The sequence below is a fragment of the Hyaena hyaena genome, unplaced genomic scaffold (assembly GCF_003009895.1).
Source record: "Hyaena hyaena isolate Hyena2069 unplaced genomic scaffold, ASM300989v1 scaffold_71, whole genome shotgun sequence".
In the NCBI taxonomy this organism is placed as follows: Eukaryota; Metazoa; Chordata; class Mammalia; order Carnivora; family Hyaenidae; genus Hyaena; species Hyaena hyaena.
Window position 1 is genome coordinate 3,603,191 of NW_024080704.1, and position 20,300 is coordinate 3,623,490.

Here is a 20,300-nt window from a genome sequence, read left to right on the forward strand (position 1 = left end):
GTCAGATTCCTTCCCGCATAACTTTTTCTACAGGCATGCCACCATTCCTCTTTGCACTCTGCTTCGTATAGACCTTTCCCATCCCTGTCTGTCTGTGATTCAACACATTTCAACTTTCTTTAGAAGACTCCTGAGCAACCATTAAAATATGGAGATTCTAATAAACAGAAAGATTGTCCCCTAACTTGCTGTCTTAATTCTCAGCTCTGCCCCAGTGAAGATCCCTGCCTTACGGTTAATATGCTTTAGTATTTCCATTTATAAACACTGGGTGTAGAGAGCAGGGATTATCTTTGTAACTAATTGAAGTTTGCTTTTTTACAAAGTAGTAAATTATATGAAATTACTTCTTGAAATACAAAGCCATCCTTAGTGATGAAAGAGGTTATCTGTACACTAGATTTCTTTTTATGTCTATGGGTACCATTTTCAAACATATCTAATCCTACAAATAAAAAGGATCTTTTTCAAGATCTGTAAAGGTTTCCACTTCTTAAAGCCTCTTTAGTACATTATCTCTTCTAAGATATTTTATAGTTCATGGGAAATGTCCCTAGTCAACATCAGGGTCAAGTCTATCATTGATATGTATAAAGTTAATTTCTGTTAGTTACACATTTTAACAACTTGACGAGGAAGAGAAACTCTACAACCACATAGTATACAAATGCCAATAAACCTGCTCAACATTATGTAAGAATTCAAACTGAGCAAGATTTGAATTTGGTAAAATGGTTTATATATTTTTACATTGCAAGTGTATAAATATTAACAGAGCCCTATCCTTGATTCTTCTGTATATACATGACAACAAATAATAGGTATTATCGTTATTAATTAGGTTTATTTATTCTGGGTATCTTCATTCTTGGTTCTTTAACTCACTGACACATAGTTATCGCTAGAGCAGTAATATTAGCTGCACCTTGAGTGCAGCACAGTAAAATTGTGCTCTGCTGAACAGGAAAACTGAAAAAGCCCTTGTGCCAGGTACTAGGGATGGTGCAAACATTACTCATACACCACTGATACACAGGTGGACAAGGAAGTCTTTCATTTAGTGATAGTTTTTTTTTCACGCACATGCTAATTTAAATAAACTCCATGATCAGCACCAGAGAAGTATGGATGATTGCATACATTTGTGATAGGACCTTTATAGAAGGCTTCAGGACACACTAACTAGGAACAGTGAGAGAACTATTAATGCTTACTAGTAATAAAATATCCTATTTAAAGAGATTAGATCAGTGTTAAAAAATCCCACCACTGGAATATACTGGATTATAAAGAATAAGTAGTGTCTTGACAGAAGACTGAAAGATTTGATACCTTTTCTAGAGGGGCTGAATGACAACTTTGGATTTATGATTTTTATTTATACAGTAGCCATTCAAAGCACTCTCATGTTCAATTTTTCATGTGAATACTGTTGCACACTTATTCTTTTATGATACAATGTTATGTGGCAAGCTGAATCAGTGACCTATTTACTTCTAGGGGCAATTTGCAGTGTTGAATTAGACCTTCACATATGGTTTCCATTAGTTAACAATTGCCTTCCACACTTTGAACCTTCATATTATTTGAGACCTCTCAGAATGGTTCTGTGAATATGAGCCAATTTGCATTCACAGCTGCATTCAGTTGAAATCAGTGGCTGCTTTTTGAAAAATGGAAAATATAGATTAGTGATAGCAGATGTTTCCTAAGGCTTCATTCTTGACAACTGAAAGCAAAAAATCCAGTGACCTGTAAAACTGAAATTCGCCTCATTTGATTAACAAATCACGTGGTAGACAATGTGCATTATAGTATCCAAGAGTCGTCTACGCATACAGCTTTCAGGATAAGATAAAATAATGTAATGTTTTGACAAATGGACAAAGAATTTCTTAGAGATGCATGTGCTTGACCATTGGGGTTATTCTGATTAGCAGGCTTCTGTTACCTTTAAAAATCCTGAGTATTTCCAACAAAAAAAGTATAGACATCTTTTATAAAATCCTTTGGGGAAAATTATGCAGATTCTTATGCATTTTCTTCCCATTTATTTGACCTGTGATGATTTTTTGCTAAGAAAAATAAATGCTTGAAGCAAACGTGTTAAGTATTCACCTATATAATGTCATTGCTTTAGGTGGCCCTGACAATACAACACATGTGTGGAGTGAGGAAGATGGGCAGTTACTGTCCCCAAGCAGCCTGGCTGCTCAGTAAGTCTTTCTCTGCTGTTGGTCTGTTGGTTTGTTTCTAAATTTGTAGGTAACTTGTCTGAATAAGCAATCAACACAATTTATAAACATAATTCTTTTATCAATTTGTAAGACTTTGAAACAGAAAATTCCATTATTGACTGACCAAAGAAAAGGACATAGTTGCAATATAGTAATGTCAAAATTTATTTTTTCATATTATCTAGTGACACTTGGGTAATGCCACATGAGCGTCTCTTTATCAGCTGTGACAGTGTGTCCTGTCTGCATTGGTTGCCTTATGTTTCTGAAGAAAATCTAGGTGGAGGCCCAGTTTCCAACTTCTCTAAAGTCTTTCATTATGAAAGGTGGATAAGCATCCATTTTTTTCACATTATGATTTATTTTGGTTTTGAAAAATCATATTTCTTATACCAGTCAAGGTAATACAAAATTGGTTTGCTTCCCTAGCATCCGCATAGGTAGAACTGTTTATAGATAATATAATTTCATGCTCTTATTGGGGCATGTAAATAAGTTGTCCCAGAAATAGGCAGTGGAAATGACAGCAGCAGCCTTGTCTTCTAAAGACCATTAATGTAAGCAGTTCCCTGAAGTAACTGTAATAGTCATGATAGGGAATGCACGTGGTTGCCTGTAGAAGCCGATTGAAGTAAATTCCTATAGCTCAAGGCAAATTTAGGGATTAGATGGCCTGTTATGTAAAGGTTGTTTGGGCCTGATAAATTATACTATTGAAATTTTTTTACTTTAGTCCCAAAGGATATATTTCTGTGCTAATGGAAATTTGTACAAATAAAATCAAAATAGTAGGGCTTATTTTTAGCCATTTTTTTCTAAAACAGGATCTGTGCAGTTGTTTATAAACTTTCTGTCATTTAATGAAAAGCTCTCAACTCTGGGTAAATTCTAGGGAAATCCCTTCCGTAAACAGCCACCTCCTATTTCTGCTCCCACCTTTCTCCTCCTCTACGGTGGCTGAACCAAGTGCTCTTTCCAGAGCGGTCAAGCGGCCTTGGGCAATTTCCCCCTAGCTAGGCTGCAGTGTTCCAGATAGGCAGGTCTCTTTTATACATCCCCTATATAGCCATCAAAAAAATATTTTTTTAAAACCTTAGAATTGAGACAACTGGATGCTTATTGTTGAAACCAGGTACCTTTATCAGAGCCTTGAGGCATCCATAGCATTGATAATACTAGCGCTTCGGACCACAAATTCCACAAACAGTGTAGTTGCTGACAGCTAGCTGACAGTTTATTAGGAAGAATTCAATACTTTTAAGATGGCTCTTGTTGAGATTGATGAAGTTAAGGGATGATATCTTTAGACTTCCTTTCCATTCCCACTTTAAAATAAAATAAGTGGCAGTATTTGGCATAAAAGTTTTTTTAGTCAAAAATTTTCTAAAGAAGGCTGCTCAAAATATCTGTCCCTCATAACTTTTCTCTCTCTTCCATATTTTTGTTCTAAGGTGATTATCTATATTGTTCTGTGTGTGTGTGCATATGTGCATACTTACTTATGCCCACATGCATAAGCTCATCTTTTATTGAAAACAATCTTGGAAAGTAAGTAGGATTGTATACAAAAGACACTACAAATTAAATTGTTTAAAATAATAATTAGATGCTTATGCTAAAGCAGTGTCATGTAGATGTGGAATCTTAGTTTTTGGAGTATATTAAATCCAGTCACCAAATCTTGGCAATCAAATGTTCTCTCTGAAACTAAGAGAAATGGCTTAGATAATATCTCAAGGTCAGTTTTCATGTAACATTCTTCTATTTCTTTTATCTTAAGCTTGAAAATTCACCATGAGAATCCCTTGTGTCATTGCATCCTAGAAGGTTAAGCCAATATTTTGCAGTTGAGCACTATACCAGGGTGCAAATGGCTCAATGCTATGCTAACTACTACAGAGAAAAAGACAAACTCAAAAGAAAGACAGTATTGGCTGGAGAGAGTTTGGTCAAGGAAATGCCTAAGAAAAAGCAAGAGGGTTTGGAGATGGTAACTTTTTTTTATGTGGAGGCTATCAATTCTATTTAAATGAAGGTCAGCCATATGACCAATTAACTGTGCTCTGCCAAGTTAGAAGCTTTTCTTGCCATAGATTTTTTTTCTTTTTCTTTAAAAAAATTTTTTTAATGTGTATTTATTTTTGAGAGAGAGAGAGAAAAAGAGAGTGAGAGAAGCAGAGAGAGGCAGAGAGACGAAGAATCTGAAGCAGGCTCCAGGCTCTGTGCTGACAGCTCAGAGCTCAAACTCATGAATGATGAGATCATGACCTGAGCTGAAGTCGGACGCTTAACCAACTCAGCCACCCAGACACCCCTGATTTTTTTCTTTTTAAAGTTCTTCAAGAATCTGGTGGTATTAACTCACATCTAAATACCCTAAGAGTGCTTTAATGTTAATAAAAACATTTTCCTATGTGTTTACTAGCTATACCAGAATAAGTCTCTTCCATTATGATTTGAATAAAATCTAAGTTAAACATCTGACAGAACTAGTTAATTTGTGTTTTGTGAGTTTTGATGCAAAGTATATGGTCCCCAAATCAGCTATTGACATTTATTCTATCTCTCCTGTACATAAAATTCAATAGGAGACACTAAGGGAAGACGTTGAAAAACAAATAGTGAGGCAGCCTCGTAGTCGAAGTGGAAGGACATGTGCAACACACACATAGTTATTTATGTGAACTTATGCCTCAGAAATCTTAGGCTGTCTTCTCACATGCCAGTCAGGTTGGAAGGAAACCTGAAAGTGGTTAATTTGGAAACACGGAATTGGTTGTTTAAAGGGGGGAAAAAGGAACTTATATTATTCTGTCAGATCTCCCTAACAGATTTTTTAATCACAATTAAATAAATTCACATTTATTTGAAGACAGTTATACGTGGATGGGATTAGCAGATCCTTCAGCCCACTACCTCTCATTTGACAAGAGAAGAAACTGAGAACCAGAGGAGAGTTGCCAGATTTGAAGAGGAGGGAGAGAAAAAAGAAAAGAAAATATACAAGACTCATAGGTTTTACTTACATTGAAAAATTATTCATTGTTAAAAAAAGAAAAAAAAGAAAAACCATTGTTTATCTGAAATTTAGGTTTAAGTAGGAGTCCTATATTTCATCTGACAACTCTTGCTCAGTAATTTTTTCTTTCATATGAATGTGCCTAGAAATAATCTTAAGATCACTTATGATTGGATATTAAAATAATTAAATATAATGGTAATGCCCATGTAGAGGTAAATGCTTAGAGGATGCAGAACCAGTGTGTATGTAGGTTGGATGAAGGATGATGTTCTACTTCACAGTGTTTCAGTGCCCAAGTCACTCGCTGCCCAAGTCACCCACTGCCCAAGTCAACCAATGCCCAAGTTAACTACTGCCAAACAATCAGTAGCTTAAATGATCCCAACAAAATAGCTTTGTTCTGTTTTTATATGACTTAATTTATATATTCTTTTCTAATTCTATAGGCTTCTAATACTGGAAAACTTTGAAGATGCTCTCTTAAATATATCAGCAGATAGTCCTTACATTCCTTACTTGGCATGTGTGAGAAATGTCACTGACAATTTGGCCAGGGGATCACAAGGTAATACTCTTCTTAGTAGTCAAAATGCAGCTTATGGTTCTAATTCTGTTATAAAGTAGTAAATCTTTTAAGACATTTGTTTAAAAAATAAAGAAAAAGGATTTTAAAAGATAGTTTCCATATGCATGAGTTTCAGTTTGGTAGTTTGATATATAAAGGAAATATCTAATCATATTACATTAATACTTTTGTTCTTGTCGCTAGTACCACCTCACGACCTGGAAAAACTTTAATGTATGATGTGACAGAGAATACGATTATGGCCATCCAGACATACTTGCCAAGTTTCTAGAATTTTTATTAGTTCACCTAACCCTTCATGACAATTTCTGTGCCCTTAGTAGTCTTAGTAATAAAAAAATAATGAAGAATGATAATACAGACTTCTAAAAGCAGGTGTAAATTACATAAATAAAGGATTTCATTTTTTTGTGGCAGACTATTTTTTACTTTTCCACTCTTACACATGTTATTTTCAGTTTTATGCCTACATAGACAACCATGAAGATGGCATTTAATCAAATGTTTCTTTTCCTTTTTAAAGAGAAAATATCAATTTTCTTATATTCTTCTAGAGATATGCATTCACTTTTCCCACACCAAAATAGGTTTTTGAGATTTAATGGTAAGCAAATAACATAACAAGTATTTAAGTGCAGTCTTTGTTTACTAGGCATGAATTAAGGTGGGAAGGGCATGTCTGTGTCATAGTGATTATACAATCTATTCTCCCCCAAACACTTCAACCTAACAGTGTATCCAAAAGTCAGAAATAAAAGCATATTTAGTTCACAAGAGCCAAAAGTGCATAGCACCTTTGCTAGAAATATTTTTGTCTCTAAGCAGAATATCTATGAATATTTTAAAAATAATGAACTCTGTGATCTACATGGTTCAAGGAAAGGTTAAATTTTCACTTGTCTTATATTTAGATTGAATGAGGCCATTATCTTAGAAAAAACTTAGCAATAAATTAGGATAAAGGGGTCTTTCAAATGGGTTTCCTAAATGACCTTGCAGTTCACATAAGGTAACTCTTCTCTTTTCCTTTACAGAAAATTTAAGACTCCTGCAGTCCATAATTTCATTTAAAAAATCTTTTCTTCAAAATGGTTTTTATGAAGATTACTTGTCATCAATTCCCGAAGTCGTGAAATCAAAAGTAAGCCATGAAAGAAAAAATAAATAAACCTCGACATTTCCTGTAGTACTCTGGCAAGATGTATTTTCAGTTTGAATTTTTTTAGGTTTATTTATTTATTTTGAGAGAGAGAGAGAGATCGTGAACAGGGTAGAGGCAGAGAGAGAGAGAGAGAGGGAGAGAGAGAGAATCCCAAGCAGGCTTCCTGCTGTCAGCACAGAGCCCAATGACATGAGGCTCAAACTCATGAGACACGAGATCGTGATGTGGGCTGAAATCAAAAGTCAGACACTTAACCGATTAAGCCACCTATGTGCCCCAAGATATATTTTCATTTAAAGTTTTAAATCTGGACCTTTATAAATATTGGTCTTATTTGACTAGATTAATGCCAGAAAAGAGGGGGGACAAAGTGTTTTTCTACTATAAAATGGCATTTTGTTTTTAATTAGTGGATATCTCTGAATGAAATGACCCATAAGAGCCTAATTACAGTCTTCACATACGTAAAGGAACGGCTAATAATATAGCTATCTCATTAAGCTTCATAATTTCAAAAAATATTCAAAATATGATTTCTAATATGTCTTCAGCTTTTAAAACTATAAAATTTGATTTTAAAAGCTGAGGTTTAGACTTAGCAGTGTGCAAAAATCTCAGAAGGTGACTAACCTTATTTTTATTTTCATCAGAAGCAATAACCAATAAATCACATTAACATGTATATGATATTAGGGGCTGCTGGATGGCTCAGTTCGTTAAGCGCCTGACTCTTGATTTTGGTTCAGGTCATGATCTCATGGTTAATAAGCTGAAGCCCCACATTAGGCTCCACACTGACAGTGCAAGTCTGCTTGGGATTCTCTCTCTCTCTTTCTCTCTGTCCTTTGCCTGCTCGCTCTCTCTCTCTCTCTCAAAAATAAATAAATGAACTTTAAAAATATAGATGTATGATATTAAAGAGAGGGAGGAAGGCAACAAGAAAAATTGTAATCTCTGAAGTTTTCATTGGTTCATGTTTATCTATTATTCTTTGCTTAGCTCATGCATATAGTATACAAGTTATCATGATATTAACTTAATTTCTTAAATAACCTTATTAAAATTTGAAAGCAGTTTTCCTAGTAAGAACAGCAGTTTAATTGAATTTGTGTAGGCAAGGATAAAGCAAAATTAGAACTGGTTTATTCAGGGCAAGCGAGATGACTTTCTGTATAGTCAACATGTCTAAATAAGCAGGCATCCAAAACATATGTCCATGTGTATTACAAGTAAGTATGCTAGTTAGATTGCATATATTTTGTCCTAGTCTTCTACACAAATCAAAATTTCTAATGTACTTAATTTAGCACTATCTTAATTTGTTTGTGCAAATGAGAAGGAAGTTATGCATTCGTCTGGAAAATTCCTACTCATCCTTCAAGGACAAGTTTAAATGTCACTTCTATAATACTAGAGTATTGCCTTTCTCCCTGTTTCCCAGCCAGGATAATGGCTTTGTGTGCACATAGTATTTATCCATTCATTCATTCTATTCATCATCTGTGGTCCCATAACACTAATTTATTTATTTAAAAGAAATAATCTCTAACCCCAAAGTCCTTATAGCAATATCGGGTAGCAGATGGAAAAGCAGACCCATAATTATAACACCGTGAGATAAGTGTTGTGGTATGTGGATGGACATGAGTCTGTGAATGAAGGTGAGATATTTAACTTTGATTATAGGGGGTGGAGGTGGAGAGAAGAAATTTCATAGAGGAGATAATGCTTACTCTTGCAGGCTGTGTAGGATTAGATGACAGTCCTCCATTCCAGACAGAGAGACCTGCATTTAAGACTGAGGTATGAACCTGAACACAGACACAGGTTACCTGTAGTCATGTGTCCAGCTAGAGCAGAAAGAAAGGGGGCTGCAGAGAGACTGGGCCCAGGCCCCAAAGGCCTCTTTGGCTTAGTCAAAGAGTTCAAATCCGATCTGGAAAATTGTGCATTTGAAGAAGGTGAAAATGTGCATTTTAGAAAATGATCTCTCTAGGAAAATTATGAAAGTCAGATTGGAGGAAAGCCAAGTAGGTGATTTTTGCAGTAACCTAAGCAAAAAGTAAGGCCCTGCACTATGTCAGTGGCAAAGAATAAAAGGAAGAAACAGTTTTAAGAGTGTTATGGGGAGTTAGGTGATACAGCATGGCAGCCAGTGAGGTGTAAGACATAAGGAAGAGGAGTCTGATACTAGTGAGATTTCTGGTTATTGGAACTTACTATTTAACATTATAGTTTGTTGTATAAATAAGGTCTATTTCCATTGCTAGAGTGTAAACTCTGATAAAATTATACCTTATGCATCTCTAAAACTTTACATCCAGCACATAGTAGATCCTTAAGACAACTCATAGATGTATGAACATGAGGGTGTTAAAGTAGAGCCCTGGTGATGGCAAAGAGTTCTGGTGATGTAACTGTGTTACCTGGACAATTATTCATTATAGTTCTCAACTTGTGAAGTAACCAGGCAACACAAAATACACACCAGGGAAATTGAAAGAACACATTCTCAATCATTTACACTAGTGGAATGGGAAATAGATGTAAGAATAATTTAAAATAGCATGCACATTTTGGATATACTGCTTTTCTTAAGGGTTACATTATGAAAAAAGTTCTAGAAGCTACAGAAGTGGAAATAAACCGCAATCCTGTCCCTTGGGTAGAAAATCCACTGTCATTTACAAAGCATGGCTGCTGTCTGCAAATGATGGAACCCATACATTCCAGGACTGTAAGTTCTGGAAGGAACATTGCTAAGCCTGTTCCTTCCTATTGTATTCTCAGCACCTGGCATACAGTCTGACATGGGGAAAACATTCAGTATTTATCAGTGAAAGAATGAAGACAAATTCTTAGAGTTTTATAATAAGAGATGATTTAACTTCCCTTCTTTGCCTTCTCTGGTAATTAGTACCTCAACTGTGACAGTCAGGACCTACCCATTCCAAAAATGTATTCATAGTATTTCTAAGAAGGTTTAGACCCTCAAAAATGTCAAATGCCTGCCATTCAAAGGTAACTTTTTCTACTGTTTCTACCCATCTTTTCTAGCCCTAACATTGTACTCTTCTTTAACTTTTGTGTTTTCTCCTTTCATTGTGGGGAGGTTCACTTCCTGTTTGGGGAATTACACATAAAGTAGATATTCCCCATGTTGGGCAGAAATACCGGTAACACGCTATTTTTATTGTAACACCTTTAAGTTTTTAAATAGGTTCTTTTCCCCTGCCCAGGAGCATTACTGTTTTATCCTTTTCATGCCTGTGATATTTTGAAGTCTTATGTAAATGTAGCTTACATTTCTGACTCAGATGTATTTGGGGACCATGGGCCCTGAGGAATTCAGTCGCAGGTGGACCTGGAGTTAGGTGTGGCTCATTGTTCAAGTATAGGCCCGAGTCCTTACACTGTGTGGACCAGGGTCATGAGAAAGGAGAGGACTGTATATAAGGCTCTGACAAACCTACAATCTGGATTTGACTACATACTTTTGAAGAGAGAATTTTAATTCTCTGAAGTTATGATTGATTATTAATGATCCATGAAGCTTCTAAATGTTTAATGGATGTATTGCTTTTGGAAGAAAGTAGTAAATAATGACCAACACTAAATGACTGTTGGGTTGTTCTTTGATAGATATGCCCCACAATGCATTCCACATCATTGACTCTAAATTAAATTCTTATTTCAGAGAACCAATTTTATTTCAGTAGTATGGCTAGATTTCCAATTCCTCCTTCAATAACTTATATTTTATCAAACCAAGATTACATCGTATAGACTTTTACTGATTTCTCAAACATGTATGTTAAACTTGCAACTAAAAAATATATTTGGTCTCTACCAAATAAAAACCATTCACATTTACTATGCCCTCAATGCTCGATTAAAACAAATATATTGGGCTACCAGTATTTATCCTTTTATTTAGGAAATAATCCTAAAATCCAGAGTACCTGGGTGGTTCAGTTGGTTAAGCATCTGACTGTTGATTTTGGTTCAGGTCATGATCTCATGATTCATGAGTTTGAACCCGCCCCATGTCGGGCTCTGAGCTGACAGTGCAGAGCCTGCTTGGGATTCTCTCTCTCTCTCTCTCTCTCTCTCTCTCTCTCTCTCAATCTCTCCCTGCCCCTCCTGCCACCCCTCCCACTCATGCTCTCTCTCTCACAAAATAAATAAACTGTATTAAAAAAAAAAATCACTAAAAGCCCCTGGAGGAATGGCAGGGAGGCTTGGCTTTATTTATTAAAAGTTTAATCATATCTAGCATTTGGAAAAGGAAAGAAAGGAATAGAGTAGCAAACATGTAGTTACAGTAAAACAATTGGGCCTGTAATGGAAATTTTCTCAACAATAAGATGAGTGAGTAGAAGTTTAATATGCATGAGGCCATTTTAGATAGTTCTAAGCCAGGAGTCAATTAGAATATTAAATACAGTAAAAAAATAGACCAATGATATTTACTATCTAGGATGATCAGTGTTTAATTACTACTGACTACATGTAGTTACTATAAATCTTTCATCTAAGACACATCATTGTATCTTTCCTATTTGATGTATGGAAAGAAACATCCTTAAACATTTGCCTGTATCATAAAATATTTCATTTCTATCAAAATGCAACTTCTAATTGAAAAATTGAGTTGCAATGAATGACACATATATTTGCTTCTTGAGATGTTGCTCCAAATTATTCAGCCTTTTAAGAGGAATAGCTCCAGGGTAGCTTTCAAACACAACAGTACTTTCCAGCACTTCCACAGAACAAAGGCATCCAGTTTCCCTCGGTAGACGAGGGCAGACGATAATGTCCAAAACAGTGCAGACAATTCTGAAACACCAAGTGTATTCCCATCCATATTTAAATGCAGTCTTATTGAAATGCATGTGATTCACATACTGCAGTTTATAAAAGGCTGTTTTCTTGTCAATTAAGTCTTTTTAATTGTGGGAAAATACAGGAAACATAAACTTTACTCCCGTAATCATTTTCTTCTATACAGCCAGCTTGGTCTTGTTAAATACATCCACGTTATTGTGCAACCAATCCCTAGAACTCTTTCAAATTTGTAAAACTGAAACACTATACCATTATAATAACTCCCATGCCTCTCACCCCCCAGCCCCCGGAAACCACCGTTCCACTTTCTGTCACTATAAATCTGATTACTCTGTATACCTCATTTAAGTGAGATTATCCAGTATTTGTCTTTTAGTGACTGGCTTCTTTCACACAGCACAGTGCCCTCAAAGGCCATCCATGTTGTAGCATATGTCAGAATTTCTTTCCTTTTTAAGGCTGAATAATAATATCCCATACTATGTATGTACTACCATGAGTTTATCCACTCATCTCTCAGCAGATACTTGGGTTGTTTCCATCTCTTGATTATTGTGAATAATGTTGCTATGGACATGGGCGTGTAAATATTTGTTTGAAACCCGGCTTTCCGTACTTGTGGGTATGCACACAGAAGTGGGATTACTGGATCCTATGGTAATTCTGTTTTCATTTTTGAGAAAACTCCATACTGCGGTTGCATCATTTTATATTCCCACCAACAATGCACGAGGAATCTAATTTCTCCATATCTTTCCCAACACTTGGAATTTTCTTTCTTTCTTTTTTACTTTTGGTAGCCATCCTAATGGGTATGAGGAGAAAGACCCTTTTAGAAGTTGCAAGCCAAACCCACTTTGCTCTCTGCCTTCCCACATGACTTAAAATAGAAATAAAATTTAAATTAGCTTAAGTATTTGTGATTTAAGTGAGATAAAACTGAATTACATCTTTTTAACCTTTGAATCTACAAGGTATGAGTACAGGTAAGATAAATACAGGCCTAATAGGTCCAGAGTTTTAATAAAATTCTTAAGAAAATAATAAACCTCAAATGACAGATAATAATGCTCCGTGGTAAAACTTGCCCAATGCTAACTCAATAAACACATATGAACAATGTTGTTTTTTTGAAGTAAATCAATGTTGATTGGTTTTTATCAACTACCAAATATTTATAATAATGTAACCAATCTGCTTCCCACTTCTTTCCTCTTCTGGAAAGCTGTCTCAGCTTCGAAACTTGACCGAACTTCTTTGTGAATCTGAAACCTTCAGTTCAATGGAGAGAATGTGCCAGCTCTCCGATATGAACTTTGGGAACCTGTGTGAAGAAAGTGTGTTTCATGTGCAGCTCCTCGAAGCAGCAGAGATTGGCACAGAAATAGCAACCAACTTACTGTACCATGACAATATTCTATCTAAAAAACTGAGGGATTTGCTTACTGGGGATCCAAGCAAAATTAATTTAAATATGGATTGGTAAGTATCTCCATTGCCTTTTTCCTTGGTGAAATAAATCCCTTCTTAAATAATTATGGACATGCTTAGTCTGATTTCATCTTCTCTTCTGTTTTGTTTCAGGTTTCTAGAACAGGCATTGCAAATGAATTACTTGGAGAATATCACACGGTTAATGCCAACCATAGAAGCCATGCTGCATGTCAATAACAGTGCAGACGCTTCTGAAAAACCAGGTGTTTCCCCGTCCGTATTTTATGTGTGGTCTTATAAGAATGCATGTGATTCTCATGCTGCAGTTCAAGAAAGGCTTTTTTGAAGTTCCCAACCAAACCTACTTTGTATCTGCCCTCACACATGAGAAATCTGAAGCTTTCAAATATCGTTACTTGTCTAAAATAAACACAGAAAGCCAGCAGAGGATGAAATAGGGAAATTTAGTTCCACAAAAAAAAAAAAATCTTTAAAATTTTAACTAGTTAATCCATTCACCTTTTACTTCTCTGGTGTATTAAAGTGCATTACTTGGATGGAATTTATTTACTTCCATGAAAATAATCTGATTTAAAAAATAAAAACAGATGCACTGCTGTCTATAGAAATCTCAATTCAGAACCTTCTATTAGTATTCTGAGCGTGATGCATCATGCAGTACATTTCTTCTTTGCATAATACCTCAATACTGAAAAGAAAGGCATTCAGAGTTTTGGACAACAGACAGCCACAAAATTGGAAGGGCACTAAGTCCGAAAATAAAGAGGGTATATTTGCATAAAGGAAACTTCATAAGGAAATTGAAGGATATTTTCAGAATGGAGATTATAATCTGGTAACATAAAGCCAAAATATTATTTGGTATGCATTAAATGACCCAGATATGAAATAATTATAATCACTGTCCTAAAAAAGTTTGAAGTTAAACCCATTCTATTTAAAAGTGAGGTAATGATTATTAAATATCCTTTAGAAACTGTAGTATTGGGCAAAGTTAAGGAAAAATGACCGGCAGCATTATGTTGCGGATTTAGGAGACCTTGTCCTGAGTTGACAGTATTATATGATATGAGGTTAGAAAGCATTTTGAATTTGTGTGATGTTTTAAATCAAATGGAGGGATGTATATTTAGTGCATTATGTTATCAAAGTCTGCGAGGAAATCATATTTTTTTTGAATCAACCTTGTGTTGTAGACACCTAAGAAAAATTTATAACCCAGAGCAATCTGTTACCTTGGGTCAATGATTTCATAATAGGAACAAGTCTAAATCAGATAGAAATAGATCCTAAAGATACAGAGTTTGCCAAAACTGGGAGACATCTGTTACTGACACAAGGCGTATATGTTGAATGTATGTTTTAGTCTCGAAGGTTTCTCTGACATTAGTACAACGACTTAAAAAGAATTTCATTGCAACCAACATGTGAGGTTGTTTTGTTGTTGTTGTTTCCTTGTAGGTCAGTTAATAGAAATGTTTAAAAATGTTGAGGAGCTGAAAGAAGAACTGAAGAGAACAGGAATGTCCAGTAGGAGTGTTGACAGCCTGCTGGCCATTCCTATCCCTGATAACAGAGCTGAGGTGAGGTGTAATCGATCTGTATACTTAGAGCCAGATTGTACAAGTTTAAATGATGTTTAGTATCTGTTAAAAGAGCTTCTCAGTAAAACACGGAGAAGCTGCATGCAAATCTGGTGATTTTTCCATGAGAATGATGAAATTAGGGTCCAAATTCCTAAGTGGAGTTAGAAGAAAAATCCCAAAGCAAGACAATTATCACTGTCTTTTCCTTTCCCTCCAGTTTTCCTTCTCCTTCCCCTTCCCTTCTTTGTCTTCTCCCTTTCCTTATGCCTAGATGGTTTCCTTAAATAAGTGGTGCCGTCAGTAATTCTTCATATCCACTACCGCAATCATGTTTTCTGAGGTAAATTTGCACATTCTATTATGATGACATCAAAGTCAATTTCAGTAATCTAATTGGGAGGAAAAAACAACCAGACCATTTAGTTTGTTGAAACGAATATTCACTTTTGCTTTTTAAAAGTCCCAAACAAGAAGATAAAGCATATAAAACAGATAGGATCCAGGGAACTCTGGGCAACTTTGTAGGTATAGGAAACATGTTTTGGTGTGAAAATGCATAATGTCATTTCCTCTTGGCCTGATAATAGGGTTTTCCACTTGAACTGTCTTTTCTTTTATCTCTTTTCCAAATCCATTGTCTGGAGATGTCATAGAAATTTTCCAAAAGAAATGCAGAGCTTAAGGCCTCATCCTTTCAGAACTTAGGTGTGACAGTGTGTGTCATTCTGAGCACAGCACAGCTATCCTCCAATATTGGATAAAGTTTGTGGAAAGCCTTTAAGATTGCTTTTGGGAAATATGTAGGCTTACTTGTGTCCTATTCATTGGTTCCCTCATACAGAAATTGAAACTGCTTTGCCTTCCCTTTTTTTTATCTTGTTCTATCAAGTTCATTAACCTTTTCCCTTGGATCTCACCTTTTGCTCATTTTATCCTAAGACCTAATTTCAGTGAGCAGGTGTTTGACTTCTGAAGAGCAGGTTCATTTTAGTAAACAAATATGTACATGGGGGGAGTGTACGTTCTTATTCCTTTCAAAAGGAAAGAGGGAAAAGTTTCAACAATCTTTTTTTTAATGTTTATTTATTTTGAGAGGGGGCAGAGGGACAGAAAGAGAGGGAGAGAGAATCCCAAGCAGGCTCCACACTATCAGCACAGAGCCCAACGCAGGGCTCTAACTCACGAACCATGAGATCATAGCTTGAACTCACAAACCATGAGATCATGACCTGAGCTGAAATCAAGAGTCAGATGCTTAACTAACTGAGCCACCCAGGCGCCCCTCAACAATCTTAAACTTCATAAACTTTTCTCTTGATTTCAACTCAATGGCAATAGAGATGACTTCTCACCTCTCATATTCACGCCTCACTTTTCATACAGCATTACTGTCCAGGATGGTTGATTCATATTATTATCCAATTCTGAGCTTTTTCTTCTTTGCCCTTTATCTCTTGATGGAGATACCTCAAGGTTATTACATAAGATTATAACTTCAAATGATTTTAAAAATGAAATGCAACTTGAATAAACTAAGTAAAACTTTGTAGGGCAAATGAATCTTAAGCTAATATTTTTCCCAAACTTAACTCCAGATCACTTCTTTCTTGGTACCATCGTTCACCTGGTTGTTCAAACAAGAAATCTCAGAATCTTCACAGACACTTCTTTGACTCTTTTCTCCATCTTGTTTCTTAAGCTTCCCAGTGAACAATGAGCTCTCTATAGTTTTACGTTGATTAGTGCTTGAAATGAAAAAAAAAAAATTATCTGGAGGACAATTTATCATATTTTTAAATGAAGTCTAAGAGTAAAGAAAAACCTTTATTTTAAGAGATAGCCCTCAGAGGATTCACAGCTAAAATATTTTTCTTCCTCCAACTTGCAGATTATTTCTCGTGTGTTCTGGCTGTATTCTTGTGATGCTAACATGACCTATTCCAAAATGGAGGATGCGATGAAGGAATTCTGCAGCCTATCTCTTCCAGAAAGATCCCGTCAGTCTTACCTCATTGGACTTACCCTTCTGCACTACTTGGACATTTACAACTTCACATACAAGGCAAGTTTCTGTTGATGAAATATTTTATATTCACAGTTTAGTATAAAAATAATTGATGACATGAGTATGTTCTCTGATAATCTAATGAATAAGATCCATTTATGCAGCTTTTGGAATTATAGCTTTATTTTAGAGCTAAATAGGACCTTAGTGATCATATACTGCACATTTGCACATTTTAAAAATGGGGAAATTAATCTTATTGCCTTATTAACTCTCAGTTTGTGCATCTAAGACCAGGTACTAAATTTAATATATGTTATACTAAAGTATGAAATACAAATATGTATGTGTATTTTTTTACACATAAAAGCATTAATTTGGTAGAATAATAAAACTTAAAGCAAATTATTTCAAGAAAGTTTGTTTGGTGTTAAGAATTTGTACGTGTGTTTTTTCCATCAATTTAGAAAGATTTATTCTACTGTTACTTGTACAGTAGAATAAAATAAGTGGATCATTATCAGAGCTTAGAAAAGTCAGCAAAGATTTCATCTTATAATAAGTGCATGCTTTGTAAGTATTTATGTAATACCAAACTGAAAGAAAAGTATAAACATAAGAAAACTAAACATCTGTGTTCATCCATATCTATGCTAGATCAAAAACATTTACATATTATTAAAACATTTCAAAAAAATGTTTTTCTCTTTAAAGTAGGAAGAACCGGAAGCACCTTGGGTGATGGATGTTGTTGAGACAATATAGAAAAGGGGGTGAAAGTGTTTTAGGACTGCTTATCAGTAATCCTGTTCTGGGTCATCATTTTCCCACACCTATATTTCTGTGGTGGCCTCTTAACTGAGCCTCCTTGCCTCCACACTTGCAACCTCTCCGCCACTACCCTTCCCCACCATTCTTAAGCATCCAGAGTGATCCTTTTAAAACTTAAGTGACATTATGTCACTCCTCTGCTCATCACCTCCCAGTGGTTCCCCATTCTATTCAGATAAACTCCCCAGATCCTACAGGATCCCCATAATCTGCACAACCCCACCCCATCTGTAAAATTCTCTTTCCTCCATGGCTGCTATGTGGAACCACCCAATACTTCAAATGCCAAGAATAGTGCCAGGCCCATAAAGGCACTCAGCACATACCCACTAACCAGACAATGGTTATAGTCCATAAACTATAACCTCAAATGCATATGAAGTGAAATTATTAATTCTGTTTGTCTAAAATTTTATTTTTTAATTTTTTTGTTCATCCAAAATTTTAATCCTTATTTTATAATGCCACTACAGAACAGATACCAAACCAAACATTTTTTGTTGAGTCTAGTAATGATATGCATTTGACAAGCAGAAGACCATTCCTACCTCTTTTAGGTATTGCAAAGAAAAATAATGAAAAATTTCTCATTGTTAGTCCATTTATTTCACATCAATGAAGGAATGCCCAGAATTTTGGCAGAACTGGGAGAAAAATTGAAATGTTGATTTCAATTTAGAAAAAAAAATGACTAATTAATAGCTGTGCTAGTGAGGTATTTCTGTCTTCAAGATCTCTCTCCAACTGTGTCTTGTGCTCATAATGGTGGCCTTTGATGGTCTTGGACATGTCAAGAACTGTCACTCCTCATGGACCTCACACATCTTTCCCTCTGCCTATAACCTTCCTCGGCTTATGCTTCCTCCAGTTTGTTCTTTCTTTCCATTGCAGGGTCAAATTGGAAAGATCTTTTCTGATTCTTAGCTAAATTCCCTCTATGTCCTCATATTCCCCAGTCTTTTCTCTATAGATTTCTTTGAAATCTGTTCCTTCTATTAGACCAAAGCCTCTCAAGTGAAGGAATGATGTCAATGTGTCTACCACTAGTGTACCCATCACTTCACCTGTGCTGGGAGCATAGCTGGCACTCCATCAAAGTTTGTTAGTGAAATGAAGTTACTTTAAAATTTTAAAGCATTTCCAGTATTTCTTCATGGATCAGAGAAGCTTTATGGGATTGTGATACAACCTGATAAATCATATGAGCTTTCTGACAGGGCCTTTCTGATTTTCAGGATCATATTATAGGATCTTTGAGCAATAGCATACATGAAGAATTATGTAATTGACATTTGCCTTTCTGACTTTTAAAATCATTTCTTTTTGGCAACTTTATTGAGGTATAATTTACATACCATAAAATCCACTTACTTGAAGTGCCCAATTCAGTGATTGTTCTAGTAAATATGCGGAATGGTGCAACCACCACACAATATAATTTTATTTTATTTTTTAAAGTTCACTTATTTATTTTGAGAAAGAGAGCATGCATGCGTTAGCAGGGGAGGGGTAGAGAGAGAGTCCTAAGCAGGCTTTGTGCCATCCATGCAGAACCTGACACGGGACTCAATCTCATGAACTGTGAGATCATGACCTGAGCCGAAACTAAGAGTCAGGCACTCAACTGACTGAGCCACCCAGGTGCCCCTACCACATAATTTTATGATACTCCATCAACCCCAGAAAGAAACCTCATGTCCATATGCAGTCACTGCTCATTCTGACCTCTAGCCCAGGCAGCCCCTAATCTATTTCCTATCTCCAGAGATCTTCCTTTTTTAGACATTTTGTACGAGTAGAATCATATAATATATGGTCTTCATGTTTGTTTGTTTCACTTAGTATAATGTTTTTGAATTTCATGCATGTTGCAACATGTGTCAGTACTTCACATCTTTTTATTGCCAAACAGATTCTAGGTTTAGGTATACATTTTGTTTGTGCATTCATTTGGATTGTTTCCATTTTTTTGGCTCTTGTGAATAATGCCACTATGAACCTTCACATACAAATCTCTGTGTGGATGTCTGTTTTCATTTCGCTTGGATAAATACTCAGGAATGGCATTGCTAGGTTGCATGGTAAACTTATATTTAAGTATTTAATAACCTTCCAAAATTTTTCCCACAGTGATTATAACTTTTCAGATTCTTACCAACAGCAAGTGCAGGTGCCAATGTCTCCACATAGATCATTTATTTTTATTCTGTTCCTGTTAGGTGTTTTTCCCTAGGGAAGATCAAAAGCCAGTAGAAAAGATGATAGAACTCTTCATGAGGCTAAAAGAGATTCTCAATCAGATGGCTTCCGGCACACGTCCGCTGCTGGATAAAATGACATCTCTGAAACAAATGCATCTACCCAGAAGTGTTCCATTAACACAGGTAGGAAAGCCACCCAGTAATGTCCTTACTGGGAAATTCCTTCTGTCATATTAACTCTTTCTTGACATTAGTTATAATACATTCAGCTACAAATAGAGTACTTTGAAAAAAATCACCTGCAGGGAAACTCTTCTACTCTGGCAAAAGTGTTGCCACTAAGTTAGTAAGTTTCAGCATTCTG

At 35.7% G+C, this 20,300-nt stretch overlaps 1 protein-coding gene across 1 annotated transcript in view; it reads left to right on the forward strand.

Moving 5' to 3' along the window:
- The window catches only part of ABCA12 (ATP binding cassette subfamily A member 12), a 169,270-nt gene that overhangs the window by 80,215 nt on the left and 68,755 nt on the right, over nt 1-20,300 (forward strand). The window contains exons 9-16 of the mRNA XM_039233104.1: nt 2,141-2,216; nt 5,706-5,824; nt 6,880-6,986; nt 13,084-13,340; nt 13,443-13,555; nt 14,775-14,896; nt 16,788-16,961; nt 19,955-20,119. Coding sequence (XP_039089035.1) covers nt 2,141-2,216; nt 5,706-5,824; nt 6,880-6,986; nt 13,084-13,340; nt 13,443-13,555; nt 14,775-14,896; nt 16,788-16,961; nt 19,955-20,119 — 1,133 coding nt within the window. The remainder of the gene's footprint in view (nt 1-2,140; nt 2,217-5,705; nt 5,825-6,879; nt 6,987-13,083; nt 13,341-13,442; nt 13,556-14,774; nt 14,897-16,787; nt 16,962-19,954; nt 20,120-20,300) is intronic.